Genomic DNA, 17,272 nt, shown 5'->3' with positions numbered 1-17,272 from the left:
GTGATGGGGCTGCTCTTGAGGTCCTTCTCGACAGTTTACCTCCATGTTTCTTTGGGATCCTCTCTATTCCTCTTTCCCTGTGGTGTCAATCACAGGGCTATTCTGGGGATTGAGTCTGGAGGCATGTGGCACGCATGCCCTAGCCATCACCAGCACCACAGTTGGATTGTTTCTGCCAAGGTGCACGTCCCTGCCCTGTCTTGCAGTTCTTCATTCAAGATAGTGTTGGGCCAGAAGATCTTTAGTATGTGCCATAAGCACTTGGTTTGGAACTCTTCTAGCTTTCTCGTAATAGAGGCTGTGGTCTGACTCATATAGAAGGACACTAAGGACATTACTCTTGAAGATCCTGATCTTTGTGTGGATGTTGAGGCTATATGGGCTTAAAAATTGCAAAAGCTTGGTTGGCTTTGCTGATCCTGGTGTTGACCTCTTGTTCACAGCCACTGTCACCTTGCTACACAGGTAAATTTCTTTTACGTCCGCTAGCGGTCTCCTACTGATTGTGACAGGTTTGTTATTCATCATGTTGTTCCTTAGGACATGTTTTTTTGAGTGTAAACTCCAAGTCCTATCATGCTGGCAGTCTTATTTAGGTTTTTGGTTTTTTTGTGGGAGGTCTTGGTGCCTGTGAGATAATAGTCCTTGGTCTTTGGCATAGTCTAGGTCTCCAAGACACAGTCTGGTTAGAGTCCACTGTAGACTCTGTCGACTTCCCTGAGCTACACAGTGCATGAGCCCCAGTGAGCACAGTATTGGTTACAGGATGCATCCTTGCTTGATGCCTGTGTCCACGCTAAAGAGTTTTCTCGACCGGTTGTTGAATAGGTAGCTTCTTCAGGTGGTTGTAAAAGCTTGAATGATGAATGTTCAATGTTTCTGCTATCTCTCATATAATGTTACATGAGTTTGACTTGTTCTGTACCTTTATTATGACATCATCAGCTTTGGTGGGCCTCCCTGACCGAGGAGCATCCTTGAGATCGAAATCACCACTATGTAATTTTGTGAACTATTTTTGGCGCTGACGTTCTTGTACAGCATTGTGACTGTAAACTTTAAGAAACTTTTCTTCCCCTTTATAGAAGTAGAACATGCCAAAAATGCACAGCATGGTCTTCCATCTTCAACTTGTTTGCAAAATCTCCAAAACTCAACCAGATTGCTTAATTTTTTATTTTAGAATGAAGCTAGAACTGTCATCTGTAAAATGACATACAATAACATAGATGCAAATGACTCTAGTACTTCCAAAAATGAACTAATGCCATCTATTTTAAAAATGCATCATGACTTTACCAACAACCCAATAAATAAAACAGGCTTAGATCAGCCCATTAGTTCTACCATGCAACAGAATCAAGCCTAAATAAAATACGATTAGAGATGCATGGATCAACTTGGAAGAAAATTTTTTATATTGCATTTTCAGACATTCACTTCTGCAGATACAGCTGCACATATCTAAATAGCTAATCAGATACTGTGGACATTTCTTCGGAAAGGAAACTTATCATTAATGCAGCCATTATTTTTCACTAGTGCATCTGTTGATTAATATTGTTTTTAAAGATATATATCGAAGATTTCTTCAATAAATCTCTAGCAGGCCTTGTCTAGTAGTACCATATTCAACATATAATCTACTTGTAAAAATAATTAAAGGTACTTGTATATATGTGCACACACAAACACACTCACAGACCTTTAGTGTGGCTGCATCCTTTGAACTTAAGTTAAAAGATAATTTAGGTGGCATTATATCTATACCTGTCAACTGTATGTAAGGATACATTCAACTTAAGCCATGTGTGGAAGAGCATAAGGATTACTCCAAACATTCTTGGACTTTTGTTGGATAAAATCACATTGGAAAAGATGCTTTGGTGGGCTGCAGTGGGCACTTTAAATCAATGCTGTTTCTTACAGACTGGAGTTCAGAGGCTTTGTTTGTGAAAGACCATGCTAAGATCCAGATGGTTCCACATCATGCTCAAGTCTATGATACAACCTTCCAGGTAAGCCAGCTCTTTGTGTGTTGCAGATGCAATGTATGCAGCTGCTTTCTTGTCTGTAAATCAGTAATAATACAACAAGCAGTCAGCCACTATATTGTCTTTTTTCTCTAAGTACAGCATAGTCTTTTTCTCATTTATTTAAAGAATCACTTTCTTATCTCAGTATGTCATCTTTCATGAGAATGAGTTATGATCTTAACTTTCTGAGCATGGTGTGTATGTGTGTGTTGCTACAGGCTTTTTTGTACCTAGACAAAAACCAGAACATTGATGTCACATTCCAATGCCAAGCCACCATTGTAGGCTCTGTCAGAGAGGCGCTTGACCAGCAAAACAGTCCTCAGTGTGATTTTGTTACTGCCACTACTCTAGCACCAACAATTACCACTATTCCTACCACCACCACTACAACCACCACCACAAGTAGGTATTTGATCTTTACTGCAGACAAGAATTTCCTAATTAGAACTTAAAGAACAATTATGGTTGTGATAAAGGTGTGTGTGTGTGCATGCATGTGCACACATGTGCGCATACAAATGTGTATAGGTAGATGAAATTTATGTATCACTGCATATTGGGGAAGGGGAGGGCAGAAAGAATGTGTGTGTTAAATTAATAGTAAAAGTGGGAATTTATAATGCGCAGCATCACAACCAAGATAGATTGCACTCTCTGTGCAGACCAATAATGATAAATAAAAGATAAACACCTATGGACAGTGAGGTACGTATGGGCACACTGAACAACATAAAGATGAGGTACACGAGTAGTACGTAAAGCAGTGGATGAAGGTATGAAGGGATGCAGATAGTATAAACAGTGTAAGATGGAGTCGTTACATGATGGTTAGCATGACAGACAGTGTTGCCAGGGAGTTAAGAATTGTAATTCAGGGATAGTACTTTGTGAACAGATATGTTTTCAGAGAGCGTTTGAATGTAGCCTTGGAGTCCGAGTGGCAAATGTGATGTGGCGAATGTAATGTGGAAGATAGTTCCACTGCTTAGTAGCACAGAGAGAATGTCCATTGTCCGTATGTGACTGTCTTTGTGGGAGGGAAGGATAGAATGCAGAAGTCTCATGAGCAGTGAAGGTTTCAGGCAGGAGTGAAGACAGACAAGAATTCAGTAGATTAGTGGTGGAATGAGCCTTCAAAGAATCCATAGCACAGAGCTTGTAGTCTGTTCCGGCTTTAACTGGTTGCCAATTAAGAGAGTGAAGAAGTGGTGTGACATGATAAAGAGGATGAAACCAAGTACAGAACCCTGGGGACTCCTGAGCATATAGAGACTGGTGGAGACATGCAGCCATCCACTGTAACTGATTTGAGTTCTGTCTGAGAGATATCACTGAAACCAGTTGAGTGGGGGTCCTGAGATGCCATAGAGAGTATTGAGTGTAGAATGAGAGTAGTGTGGGCTACAGTATCAAAAGCAGCAGACATTTGACATATTGAGAAATGAGATGTCACTTCTATCCAGAGGAGACAAAATGTCGTTTAGTTATCTTAAGCAGGGCAGTCTCAGTGCTATAAAAAGGGCGATAACCAGATTGGGATGAAGAAATCAGAGTTAAGATAGGATAGAAGTTGCTTGAGAACTACTTTCTCAAAGATTTTGGAAAGAAATGGCAAATTTGAGAATGGAGGAAATCGTTTAGCATGTTGATCTCAAGGGTAGGGTTTTTTAGCAGCAGTTTCACTAAGGCTGTTTCATTAAAGGTAGTTGGGAAGATGTCAGAGGACAAGCTATCATTTACTATTTCTGTGAGGCAGGGAGTAAGACGTCAAGACAGTCTACCAGTAGTGGAGTGGGAAGTGGGTCCAGTGGACAAGTTGTGGGTTTTGACTGAAGTATGATGGTCCTCTGCTCACTTTCCGAGATTGGCTGAAAGAAAGCAAAGGAAAACTTTGGCCTTGCCATATCGTCGACGTGGTTAGCAAGAACTGAAGGATGCACAGGCTGTTGATCAAGTTTAGCCCACATCTCAAGAATCTTGTGGACAAAAACTCACTGAAGGCCTCAGGCAGTAAAGCAGGTACAATGACTGTGGACAGTTGCGGCCTGTTTGTGCAACCCAGCAGGGCCGAAATAGGCTCCTACTTGACAAACAAGTACTGATGTCAGCATGGAGGAATTCATGGCTGAATAAACAAAGTGGATGACTGCACGCTTGGCAGCATTTAGCATCTGTTTATGGACAGTCAACCCAGACATATGCCACAACCTCTCAGCTTGTCGACGCTTTGCCTTAGCTCTTCGCAGCTCAACACGAATGTTGGGGTACTGTGGCATGTGTTTGTTGAGGTGAACTTGGTTACACACAGCAGGAGCATGTGCTTTTAGCATGAAGTGGAGAACAGCTGGAAGCCTGTCAGCAGAGGTTGAGGGCCAGAGGGCCAGTTTGGTTCCCGAGTCATCACGAAATCATGAATGGATGCTTGATGCTGTATGTGTGTGCGTGTGGTGGATTCTGTCTCTAAGCATAGAATGGTGTATAGCTTGGTAAATAAACATCATGGCAGTTCTTAGCTAAACTGTGATATATGTAATTATAACATTTGCATGAAATCTTTAAATGAATTTTCTTTTATCACACACTGCCTACCTATGGCACCATCTGCTGGTAAGTCTGAAGTGTTTGGACCATTGTGTTATATGTTGGTCTGCATTTTTCCCATCTTGGTATTAATCATTTACATTTTGTTTCTTTGTTAATATGCATAATTTTTTTTTCGGCATGCTTGCTTCATATTTTTTGTTTTGCAAGGTTCACCTATCCTCCTGATGTAATAGGTTTCAGGTAGTCAGCACAGAGTGTGTAAAAGTGAAAGTCATACTGAACCCCAACTTTATCATAGAGAGTATCATTATTGTGGTTGTTGTTTTTGCTGCTGTATGTCACCCCAGGTCAGCATATAAAAAGGTCTCATTCAAAAATTTGTTAAAAAAAGCTCAGGATTGTATAATTGCAGCTTTGCATAGTATCACCTCAAGATACTCTCCAAAATTAAAAAAGGATAAATGATCAAAATTTGTTGGAAAGCTGCATGGTGGTAACATGCATTTTATATATATATATATGATTTACAGCAGAAAAATCATAGATTATTTACATAACACCCAGATCTTCCATCCTCTGCAGACACAGACCTTGCCCACAACAATTGTTACTCATGTGCTACTTTTTTTTTTACACTTTCAGTCTGAAACTGCTTAAATGTGATTTCTGGTGAAATAATGTGATTGTGAACCTATTGACTTCAACCTTTGTATGTTCTGTGACAGCTACTTCTGCCACCACCAATGTTTCAACTCCTGCTCCAACTACAACAACCACATCATTGCCAGGCTTTTCCTCTCGATGGGTGGCCGAAACCAACTCATTTAATATACCTGTAAGTCCTAATGGAGGGTATGGGGCGGGAAATTTGGTGAACAAATGAGTGGGCTGCTTGTTGAACACCTTTTGAATCCAGGCTATAGGGATGAATTTCTTTGTTAAATACACGTCCTTGAGTCATTACTATTGAGTTAAACAAGTGCTGTGAGTGAATGAACAACTAGGAGACAGATGACCGCGTGTAAAATAATTTTACAGGGTTAAGGTGAAAAAATTTATAGATACATATTAATGAGAACATTGTTCATAAAAACGTTGACAGTGTTGTGTCATAAAAAAAATTATTAAAAAATGGGAGAAATTCCTTAACCAGATGACAGCTGCCTATTCTTGACCATATTTCATTTGGCTCCTACCCTTCTGTGTAACTGAAAATAACAGTAGAGAGCGAACGAACGAACGAACAAATTCTTTATTGAATAAACCATTTGGTTTGTTTCACGGAGGTTAGACAATTTCAAACAAACAAAAAAAGCATCATCATTATTCCTAATAAATTACTAATCAATGCATAGTAACATTTCTTGAAGTGCTTATTTCATTCTTAGTTTTAAATACAAGATACAAAAATCTTGATATTTGTCTTATTGTTGTTTCCGAGGTATCTGTAAAAACTTGCGTTATTCCATCATTGCCCTGTTTATATGGTACTGTATATTTTAGGACATCAACTTTCGCTCTATAACTGACATAGGCAGGACAATCGAACAAAACATGCACTTCATCTTCTATCTCATTCTTGCACCAGGGGCAACTTAACATACTGGGATATACATCATTTTTGTAGCGATAACGATGTACATTGACCGGTGATATTCCAAATCTAAACTTAATAAATGCTTCTCTAAAACAGCGTATTCTCAGTATATTTACATATCTCTCAGGTTGTACGTAGCGCTTAAAACTAGAATACAGCTCAAGTCTTTCACTTGTGCATATATCATTGTGCCATTCCTGTTGGAAACAGTCTGTAAGTCTTTGTTTAAAGATTCCTAAAAACATGTCCTTGTTGCCGACACTTTGCTGAAGCCAAACAAATCCAAAGCCATTGACACAGAGAAGTTCTTTTACAAAAAAAGCCCAACTGCACTTACCTAACTCTTGCATATGTAACAGCATATTGTAACTTTTACGTGGTAATCTATCTTCTGGCATACTAACAAGCCTAAGCCAGTATTTGATACACCTTACTTTGGATAGTATACATATTGGAAATCTACCTAGTAGAGAGCGAGGCAAAGGGTGTCTGTACCACATGGGCCCAACTAAGAGGAGCTGCCCAAAGGTGGGTCTGCTGGCGAGGTGGTGTTGCGGCCCTGTGCTCTGCAAGGAGTAACAAGGAATAAACTAAAACTTCTGTGTAATTGCTTTAGTAGGATGCAGCTGTCAGGGCCAGATGACATTTCTTCTTGATGGCTGGTCCTCCTTTATCCTACTAAGCCTAGATATCTCTTTATGACTCAGATATTCTCATCCACTACAGGACATTTATAGGTGAACTGCTGTCTGTCTGCCAAGACCAGCACTTAGCCTTTTGCAAAGTAGTCCGTTGTTAGTCTCGGCGAGCCATAACTAAGAATGTGCCAGCAGTCCAGGGATATTAGTTTGTGCTAAGATGATGTGGATACAATTTCAAGTGAACTGTAAAGATTGCAGAGTCACTCGTAACCCTAGAGAGTGATTTTTTTTCTTGTTTGGGTAAAAACTTCCCAACAGACAATGAAACCTACTTGTTGGTGCTGTCTAGACAGGCAAACTGTATTATGTGGTGAAGACAAAGAGAGAGTTTCTTGTGACTGCACCAGTGCAGGAGATTGTGGTGACCACCTGCTGTTCTGTCGGCAACTCATCAAAGTACACTGGTTCAGCAGTTGCCATGGTAGCTGTGGCGGACCTTCAGCCCCTCGTCTGCACAAACTGCAGTGGTGGTGTCAGTGAGTGCATTTTAAGAATGGAGAAGAGAAGATGAAATTATGATGATGATATCAGTGTTAATTGCAGTGGGGATGATATTGATCATGATATTCTGTGGTTGCTATACACAATTTACTGCTGTTGTAAATTCGGAAAGTTGTGTGTATATACCTATGTGTGGGGTGGGGAGGAGATAAGGTCAGTGGGTGGGAATGCATGCATACTCATGTATGGCTGTAAATTAAAAAAAAAGGTTTTAAAAAGTCCTAACTGGAACAATCTTTTTAGCGGACACCAGCCCATCAACTGAACGATTTGTCATCAATCCAGCATATCAGGAGGTTGCACCCTGCCCTTGTGACCTAACCTTCCGGGCCTGTGACATCAACTGCTGTTGTGACCAGGTTTGCTGGATGCTTGTTCCTATTACACAGTAAATAAAATTTTCAATAAAGTCTCATTGGGGGTGCCCTGTAAAGTAAATGAATATTTGTTAGTTATCACCACTCCCTACCTTGTATTTGATATTTTATGATGCTGTTAATTGTCCATTTCTTTTGCTTTTCTTACACATTTTTAAAAATCTAACTTACATAATAGAAAATATTATTTTTCTTCTAGGCACACTGCATGTGTGTACATTCCTTGACACATTCTTTCTCTTCCTCATTTTTTTTCTTTCTGTGCTATTCAATTCATCATTTGCTGTCAGGCTTATAGCATCTTTACATAAGAACCGCATTAGTCCATTTGCTTTTCTTCATAGCGATTCCTGTCAGCAGCACAAAAATGATTTTCACTCTGAGCAGCTTTATAAATAATTTTGTAATTAGTATGGGAAATTGTCTTGCAGCATATAAACTTCAAAGCAATAATAATTATTGTATTATTATGAGATGGTCCTTGTCATGTGGAATATTTTTGCCATCAGAGAAAAATATACTTTTATATATATAGATATTAAGTTTTGTAGAAAATTCTGCTTAATAAGCAGATAAAAGAATACAAGAAAGGAAGGTGTCTCAGATGTGAAAGATTTGTTAATCATGTAGAGTCACTATTTTAATCAACAGCCATCACCACTTCCTCCCCCTAAACCACACACATTTTTGTCATACTGTTTGAAGAAGGTGAAATGAGTTGTGCAGTCTACTTTCACTGGTACCTCTGGTTTCATTTTGCATTACCAGGAATGTATTGCCAGTGAGAAGGAGACCTTCAGAGCCTGTATTCCTGGGTTGGCTGGTGGTCAGGGTCAAGATCCCTATCTGCACAGCTGTCAGTCTGCCCACTTTCCTAAGGTTGACTGGTTCCCAGTCATGTGTGTTCAATTTGAAAGCAATGCCCTGCTTGGTTATTTCTACTCCAACACCCAGAAGCTGACATCACTGACCGACATCAACAGTCTTGTTGCCCAGAAGACAGATCTCTTCACCTACAGGTGAGGATATTAGACTTTTAACGCAGGTGCTTTTAAGCAAAGTAAGCTGTCAAATGAGAATAGGTTATATCTTTCAGAGAATGTTGCTTGAGATTCAAGAGCAAGCAAGAAATACATCCAGTGTTTACCATGCTATGCCTGACAGTCAGCACTGCAACATCATGGTGATATGACTGTATGCAGCTGGTCAGATTTGCCTTTGCAAAAAAATTTTTTGACCCTTCGTTTCCTGCAAGAATTTAAGGAACAAATTTTCCCCAGAAGTTAACAACATTGCACATGTGAAAGATGCTGTGTAACATATTGATTCAATCTCCTGAACTCGACAACCTGCTGACTGATATGGCTATGTAAATGCATGTGACCTTGTTTGGCACTCCTTCACACCTGCATTGTACCATTCCATAACCAAACATTTCTTTAACATTCAATTTTCTTTTATTACAGGGAGGCAGAAAACAGATATGCTGATCTGGATCAAGTATCTGGTTACAAGGATGGCTCAGTTATTCTCACAGTTCTGGGCGAAGGCTCATCTTCAGTGTATGGTACCTTGTCTTTGCCCCAGCAATCACCATCAGGTCAATGCATTGACTCTGCACCTGTCCGGTATTTACGCAACTCTCAGGCAGCATGCAACAGAAAGCTGACGGAAGCTACCTGTGGCAACTTTTCTGTGTTTAGTGCACAGAGCTATATTGAAAGTAGTGGCATATTCAACCCAGCGTGCCCACGTACCACTGTCAGCTCTTCTGGTCAGCTTGGTAGTAATGTGAAGGTTGATGTTGCCTACTATTGTACCAGCACTTACACCGGCTACACTAGGTTGGCACAGACTTATGCCGACTCAGTGCAACCAGACAAAGAGTACTCATTCATCTCAGGCCTTGGTAATGTCACATGCACTGATCCGTGTCAGGAATGTTTCCTTTATAATAGTGGCAGACAGGAGGAGATTTCAAACCCTCTGCCTGCCAGATGTAATTTTGATTCTGATTTTGACCTGCCTCCACCCCCAGTCTTTGACCAAATCACGTCATCCTGCCAGAACTTTGTGTTAGAAGTGCGTTATGACATTAAGTGGGCAGGACAAAATGTGGTGGGGCTAACAGCGCACGTGGTGCTTGGTACAAATATGACAATGACAGCTGCAAAAGACATCACACAACGTTTCCAAGTCACTTTTGTCCACAACTACACCGGGCCATCAAACCAGTCAGACAACTTTGACTCTGTGACCACACAGTATCAGCGCTCTGGCCGGCCAGGTAAAAACAATTTTAACAAAATTTTTCCTCCTTTCATAGTGTGAGCATAGTCTCATGGAGAAGATGATTGCCTTTTTTCTGTGTTGTCTAGAGTAGAATATTTTTACCTGTTTTAGAGCAAAATGTATTCACACAATGCACTTTATTTCCTAACATACTTGGACAGCACTGTCTTCTTGAGCCACCAGTTGTTATTCAGACAGCCTAGATTGTTTCAAAAATGTGTCTTTGCAGGATATGACCTTGGCATGCCTTTGCAAACAGGCTGCACTCAAATCAATAGCACAACAGGAGCATTTGAAGGGGTAAACACAACACAGGAAAAACAGATGGCTGTGTTCAGTCCCGGTAAGTATTACACAACATTATGATAAAAATGTTGCAGTACTAAGCCTAAAGTTTTTATTCCATATGATATCCATATCAGGAGCTGTATGGGGGCAGTGGATGGAGAGATTGGGCTGTTTATCTTATTTCCTGTCATGGTCATACAAAGTGGGTAACAACCTTTCCCACTCATCGTCTGACCTGGTGGACATTGGAAAAGACATTTAACCTACTTTATCTTGTTCTATGTGGGCAGTTGAGGCAAAGGGCTGGGTTCAACTGAACAGATATGATACATATTTAATGTTAATGTGCAATCAGATGTCATCCTACTCTATAAAAATGAACAAAAGTTTCATGTAAAAGTTGAATAGATTGTTTTTTAAATGCCTGTGGTCCTGTGTAACATGTTTTTTGGATGTTTTCGAGAATCATGGAGTTTGCTGCAGATTCAGTATACTGAGACTGTCTTTTATACAATAGCAGTCAGTAGCTTTATACCTTTTGAAATCCATTTAACATGAAAAAGAGTTTCTGTTCAGCAGCATCAACTTCATTCTGCTATGCACTGTCCTGCCATTAAAACTGTTCTTGGAGAAGAATGCTTATCATTTGAAGCAATTTTAAAAAAATTTGCTTTAATTTACATTTGTTTTGAATTTGGATGCACACACACAGAGGCAAAACCTCTCTCTCACATACATACACATTCATTCATTATTGTTCTTATATGCTGCAGGTCTTGACGGTCTTTGTGAAAGTGCCAGGCGCCGAACTCTGACCTTTGGTGATAATATGATGTCCAGCTGCATCCTACGACTCGCCATCAACAGCATCAGTAACTGTGTTTCTCTCAAGTCAGTTGTTTTCAACTTTATAATTTTGTTATAATCCAATTCTAATGCCTACCTTTTTTTGTTCATTCTTGTATTCCTCCTCCATAGACTCATGTACATGCTGAGTGCCTGCAGCATGATTGCATGGGATTTTCTAAACCCTAGATCTAAATAGCTATGACCAAGAAAAACATTATCCTTACTAATGTAGAAAAAAGTAAGCAGTTCTTACTTTGATATCCTTTTTGTTGTTTGGTGTGTAAATTCAAAAGAAACTCTTGAACTAAAGCATTGCTCTTTTGAATGCATTCAGCAAAGACTTTAATGAGTGTAATGACTGTAATAAGTGTGCAGTTTTTTAAAGAAAAACAACAAGGGAATGCAGTGTCAGAATGAGGTGAAGGAATATGAAGATAATATAGAAAAATAATCCCTACATGTTCTTACAGCAGTGTTTTCAATAGTTTATTCCTAGTTTCATATCTTGGTAAAAGAAAAAAGAAATTGTGACTGTTGTACTCTTTTGTATGTGAAATCTGCGAGATTTTTTAAAGTGTCAAGCTAAGAGGTGTGACCAAACTCGATGGTGTTAAGTAAATAGGCACAAGACACTGAGATGACCATGCAGTAGCATGTCAGTTATGACAGCAGTTTTGTGTACAGACATCTTTCAAGACATAAATAGATCCATTGATAGATTGACTAGCCACATGTTTAGACTGTGCTTGTCACAACCACACACTACTATTGGTAATACAACCCCTGCTATGTAACAATACTACTTGAATTATAAACTGCAACTGACAAAGTAAGCAGTGACTGACTGTCTTGCAGGCAGCTGATATTGAATCATTTAAATGTCCTAATGCCATCTGGTGTTATTGGGCGTTTTGGCTTCAGCAACTCCAGCAACAAGAACATGTGGATCACAGTTCTCAGGTGAGGATTTCCAGCTTCTCTTATCTTGTGTGTTATCCCTTGATTGGCTTGGGCAGTCTGGTGGTGCAGCGGCAAAATCTTTGTCTCCAAAACAGAGAGGCTCCTGGGTTGTGGGTTCAGATTACACATTTGGCACAAGTCTTTTTCTTATGGATGCTAACAAGATTGGACAAGCTTGCCATGATATGATGTCATTTGTGGACTTTGTGTAAAATACCATCAACCAAGAATCATCAGCATATTTTAGCTGTCTCACCATTGATCCTTTTGCTATTTAATGATGGTCTTTTAAGCTACACTGCATCAAAAGCAATATATTATTATAATAGTCATATTTCCTTGGTTATTGAAAATTACTACCCAGCCATAATTATAACTTCTTTCTTCAATTTTTCAAACATGTAGGCCAGTCATAACCATGTGTTCTTTCCCAGATTTCTCATATTGTATTTGGTGTTTGATAGTAATAACTAAAATATTCTTTCACAGACAAAGCCCTTATGACCAAGAGGTGACAGACACAAACACCACAACAGCTGCCACAACAACCACTGCTGCTTCAAATACCCCAACAGCAGCAAACACAACTGCAGGAGGCATGGAGAATGTGGAGGTGTCTTTACTGTCTAGTCGTCAAGGCATCTGTTACAACATCACTACTGGCATTCACCTAGAGATCATGTATGCTGAGACTGGTCGCAGCAAGGGTTATCCACTGTTGGAGGTGGTTGGGGCTATGATCAGGTAAGCACAATTCAACCAGCAGATCTTATTGCCATTTTTCTGATTTTAAAAGAAGTGGTGTCCTTTTCATTCTAGAAAGTGCTTACTCCTTATGGTAGCATCTTGGCATAGCCTCATATGGTCTCAATGCACCTCGGAGTATTTTGAATCTGTTAGGCAGGTTCAGTTGGAGTTTAATTTTGATGACCATTCAGCCAAATATAGTCCCAAATTCTTCACATCTTCAGAAGATGTTCATTTAGAGCAGGGATGCCCAACCTACGGCCCGCGAAACTTCTGCCCATAGTGCAGGAAATCGGCATGTTAGTAATAAAAAAAAAAAAAAAAACGAAAACAAACGAAAAAAGGGAAGAAGAAGTATTTATCCCTACGTAGGGGCGTTTCCCAATCTTTTTTTCGATAGACGAGCATTTCGATTCAGTGCTCCGACTTTGTGTCTCTACGATGCAGCCAGACATTCAGAAGTTGGTTTCGGGTAAACAACTTCAAATATCCCACTAATTACTACATAATTAATGGTAAGTACAGCTTGTTTCTAGTAAAAAATGGTATCTGCTCTATTTTTTTTTCTTTTTTGTATTTTTGCGGTGAAGTGGCCCGCGACACGGCTGTCCGAAATGGATGTGGCCCGCGACACGGCTGTCCGAAATGGATATGGCCCGCAGGCCGAAAAAGGTTGGGCATCACTGATTTAGAGCATTTTACCTCAATAAATATGGAAACAAATCTCCAAAAGCTTCAAGTTTATGCAGGGCAAACAGAGTAGTTGGCATGACGCTATTTTGACTGCCAGGCAGTGTAGATGGTTTTTGGGGTGTTTTTGCATATGCCACCGGATAATTTTTGTAAAGTGACAAAGACATTTCTCATAATTTTCATTCTTTTTCTAGCGCCAAAAGAAGACAAAAATTAGCATAAATACATGCACTACCTTTTATTTTTTTTATTTTTTTCATTTATTTACTTATTTATAATCCCAGGGGACATTTTTAGCCATAGATAGTAAAACAATCTTTGATATATCATACAAAAAGAATCTTATATGCATATTACATTTTGCAGACTGATGTGGTGACACAGAATATATAAAACAATCAAGACATTCCAATGCGAAGAAAGATACACAATATTAGAACATAAAAGAAGTATAGAATTATTTAAACCATGACAACATGAGGCTAATGAATTTGCTCAAATTAATGTCTACTTTGAGATTTATATCAGTAATAGTAAGTAATAAGTGGGAATTTATATAGCACAATATCTCAGCCAAAGGCAGACTCACTGTGCTGAACAAGATTACGAAAATAGTCAAAAGATGTAGAACGAAGAACAATGCGAGGACTCCCTGCATTTCGGCAATAAATGGTGATCACTGCAGATTTAACAGTAACAACTACAGTGAATAAGGGTTAGTGACATCAGAAGAATATTGAGAATATTAAGAAATGTTTTCATATGAAGCTGCTAAAAGGAAATCAAGTATCTCTTCAGTTTAATAAATGCCGAATCGAGGGAAGCACAGCAGAGTGGAATCCAGCCAATAAATCCAAACAGTTCACACTTCAAAATAGCATTATATACAATCCAGCTGAAAAACAGAAGTATATGTAAACATGAAGGTCCAGCACTTTTATCCGAATTGAAGGACAACCACAACACAGCAACAAAATCCAGGAAAGCCGATCCCCATAGCCTGTTAGGCGAAGGGACAGAACTCCTTTCAGGGAGTAAAATTTAAGTTCATTCAGATAGTGCACATCATACTCTTAAAGCAGCGCTTTATGATTACCTGTTCATGGATGCAGATATGTGAGTAAATTACCCATCTAGTTCACACAGTAGACACAGGGTTCCCAGGTCCTTACAAAGTCCTTATAAGTCCTTACATATTGAATTTTCGCCGTAAGGCCTTATAAGTCCTTATATTTGCCATGCGGTCCTTACAAATTCTCACACAGGTCCTTACATTTTCTCTGTGACCCTTACAAGTCCTTATATCGATAAAATATTACCACAAATTTATTTTCAGAGTCGACTTTGGCGCAAAATACCGACGATTTTTCGCCTCATGTTTGGTCTACACATCTGTACAACCAGGGCCGTGCTTAGGGGCAGGCGGACGAGACATCTGCCTAAGGGCCCCGCGCTTCAAGGGGCCCCGCGCTTTTGATTGATATGTGACTTTAGATCCCAACTAAAGCCGTGTGATCGTGGCGTGAGGGCCCCGCACATGCCCTTTGCCTCGGGCCCCGCGGGGGCTAAGAACTGGCCTGTGTACAACACTAGTTGCCCTTCCGTATTCGCAAAAAACACTCTTTTTTCAAAAGGTCTTTAGAAACTTACTCTTTCTTGAACCTTGATCTTCTAGTACTACTGTGCATAGCTCTATTTCTCTCTCTCTTCCCGTTAGAGCGTGTGTGCGAGAGAGAGACATGAACTGACTTTTGTATAACACCAAAGAATGGCTTTCAGGTTTTGCAATTATTATTACTTAGATTTCTAGAAAACTTGAAACATTAACGGTGTATGTTATCAGCGCACTAAGGACACTTTTTAAGTTATCTAATCTAAATATGGCAGACAGGCATCAAAATTAACTCTTTGATTATTTATTACTAGAAATACATGTATTTGAGAACATAGAGAAGACCACAGATTCATAAATAATACATCTTTCCGACCATACAAGAGAAAAACTTAAGCATTGATGACTGTCACTTAGGTCCTTACGAATGCATGAAAGGTCCTTATAAGGTCCTTACTTGGCACCATCCCTGTCCCTGGGAACCCTGTAGACATGTTCTTAAATCTTTAGGTTAAAAAGATCATAATATTCAAAAAAGTACTTTAACTACACACAAATTTTCATGTAATATGGTAAATATATCTATGATAAATATATGCATTCTGTTTTGAGAAAGTAATTACAGCGATTGATGTGTAAGAGTATTACTTCACCACTGATTATTTTTGGTTTCCATAACACCCAAGTTATATTACTGTCAGAGCAGCATTTTTCTTTTCAAAACACAATGTGAATTCCCCGAATTATTTTACAGAAAATAAAAAAATTTTACTCCCACACATTGGGTTATATGACTTAAAGGAATTACTATTCTGCCCACTATTTTTCATTTTAAGAATGTCACAATCCTCAGTGAAACAAAAGTTGTGAATATTTGACGCTCCACAAGGCTTTATGGAGACTACATATATAAACTTGCAGATACTCTCTGGGCAACTGGAGCATGTCATGCACGGGGGCAGACTCTGCAGGCTGTCTGAACAACAGCATACACACCCAGTCTTTTGTTTTGACCAGCTCTGTTCAGTTCACCCAAGTCTCACCAACAACTCCAGTTAAACCTATTTTGTGAGTACTAACCTTTCTCCTCAAGTGTGCATCTGCAGCATCTTTGTCAACAGTCACCAAGAATCACCACCAGTTACAGCTCCAGGTAGTGTCTTGTTTAGCTTGATATTGCAGTAGATGGCCAGTATTTTCTTAAATATGCAGTGCTCTCAGAAGAATGATTTATCTAAAGTGTATAGTACAGCCATGTTTACTCCTACCATTTTTGTACATTTTGCTGGCATCTTGCACCAACTACTGCTACTGTCCCATTTTTATAGCACATACAATTAACATATAATTTTTGTTATGTTTGAGGGAATGCATATTTATGATAATTTTGCTTGTTATCTCCATGCAGATTTTATACAATCCACAACAAAGAAACGTGCGACTCCAACTCCTGTTATCGGTTTTTTGAAGACTTTGATACATCAGTATGCCATTTTGACACATGCTGGTATGAGTTGTTTTATCCTCTGACATCTGCATATCGTGGATATGAAGGTCTTTCTTATACTAGAGCATTCAGTTTACTCTTTGTTTTGTTCTTCATTGGATATATTGCTGTTAGCAAACCATGGAAGTGAGACAGCTGAAACTGTTTATGTAGGTGTTCAACTCCAACATTTATAAACATCGAAGGCAGCCATGCATTGGTGTTGTGTGCACAAATGCTATTTTAAGTTTCATAAATCTGTTGCTACCACATGGGTTTGTGTAAGCAAGACAATTTAGGGAGAATGTGTTGTCACAGTGTGCAAGAGAAAGTGCACATTTGTTGATGGTGCATGTTGTGTTCCATGGTGTTAAGCATGTGACATAATCCATCTGCTTGGGTATTGACAACTTTATTATAAGCATATCTGTCCAGATGTTCACATTCTGGTGTATTAAAGAGTGGCAGCATTTGATATTTTTAAGTCTATTAGTTTTATACTGAACTGCTAATGTGAAAACTGAATTCTCATTTGGTCCTTTTAGTTGTATATATATAATTATTTTTAATAAATTATTTTCACAGA

At 39.2% G+C, this 17,272-nt stretch overlaps 1 protein-coding gene across 3 annotated transcripts in view; it reads left to right on the top strand.

Moving 5' to 3' along the window:
- LOC112563350 (tectonic-2-like) overlaps positions 1-17,272 on the top strand; it is a 21,109-nt gene extending 3,837 nt beyond the window's left edge. Inside the window, exons 6-19 of one of the 3 annotated variants that reach the window (XM_025237268.1) lie at positions 1,930-2,018; positions 2,255-2,441; positions 5,309-5,418; positions 7,171-7,357; positions 7,626-7,741; positions 8,528-8,778; positions 9,226-10,046; positions 10,281-10,394; positions 11,113-11,230; positions 12,044-12,148; positions 12,638-12,892; positions 13,486-13,567; positions 16,122-16,268; positions 16,609-16,750. In XM_025237268.1, the coding sequence (XP_025093053.1) occupies positions 1,930-2,018; positions 2,255-2,441; positions 5,309-5,418; positions 7,171-7,357; positions 7,626-7,741; positions 8,528-8,778; positions 9,226-10,046; positions 10,281-10,394; positions 11,113-11,230; positions 12,044-12,148; positions 12,638-12,892; positions 13,486-13,567; positions 16,122-16,259 (2,573 nt within the window). In that variant the 3' untranslated portion in view covers positions 16,260-16,268; positions 16,609-16,750. Of the gene's footprint in view, positions 1-1,929; positions 2,019-2,254; positions 2,442-5,308; positions 5,419-7,170; positions 7,358-7,625; positions 7,742-8,527; positions 8,779-9,225; positions 10,047-10,280; positions 10,395-11,112; positions 11,231-12,043; positions 12,149-12,637; positions 12,893-13,485; positions 13,568-16,121; positions 16,269-16,608 lie in introns of all 3 variants that reach the window. The other 2 variants (XM_025237267.1, XM_025237266.1) reach the window with 2 other exon arrangements.

Source organism: Pomacea canaliculata, linkage group LG4 (assembly GCF_003073045.1).
Source record: "Pomacea canaliculata isolate SZHN2017 linkage group LG4, ASM307304v1, whole genome shotgun sequence".
NCBI lineage: Eukaryota > Metazoa > Mollusca > Gastropoda > Architaenioglossa > Ampullariidae > Pomacea > Pomacea canaliculata.
This window is presented reverse-complemented; position numbering and strand designations above follow the sequence as displayed.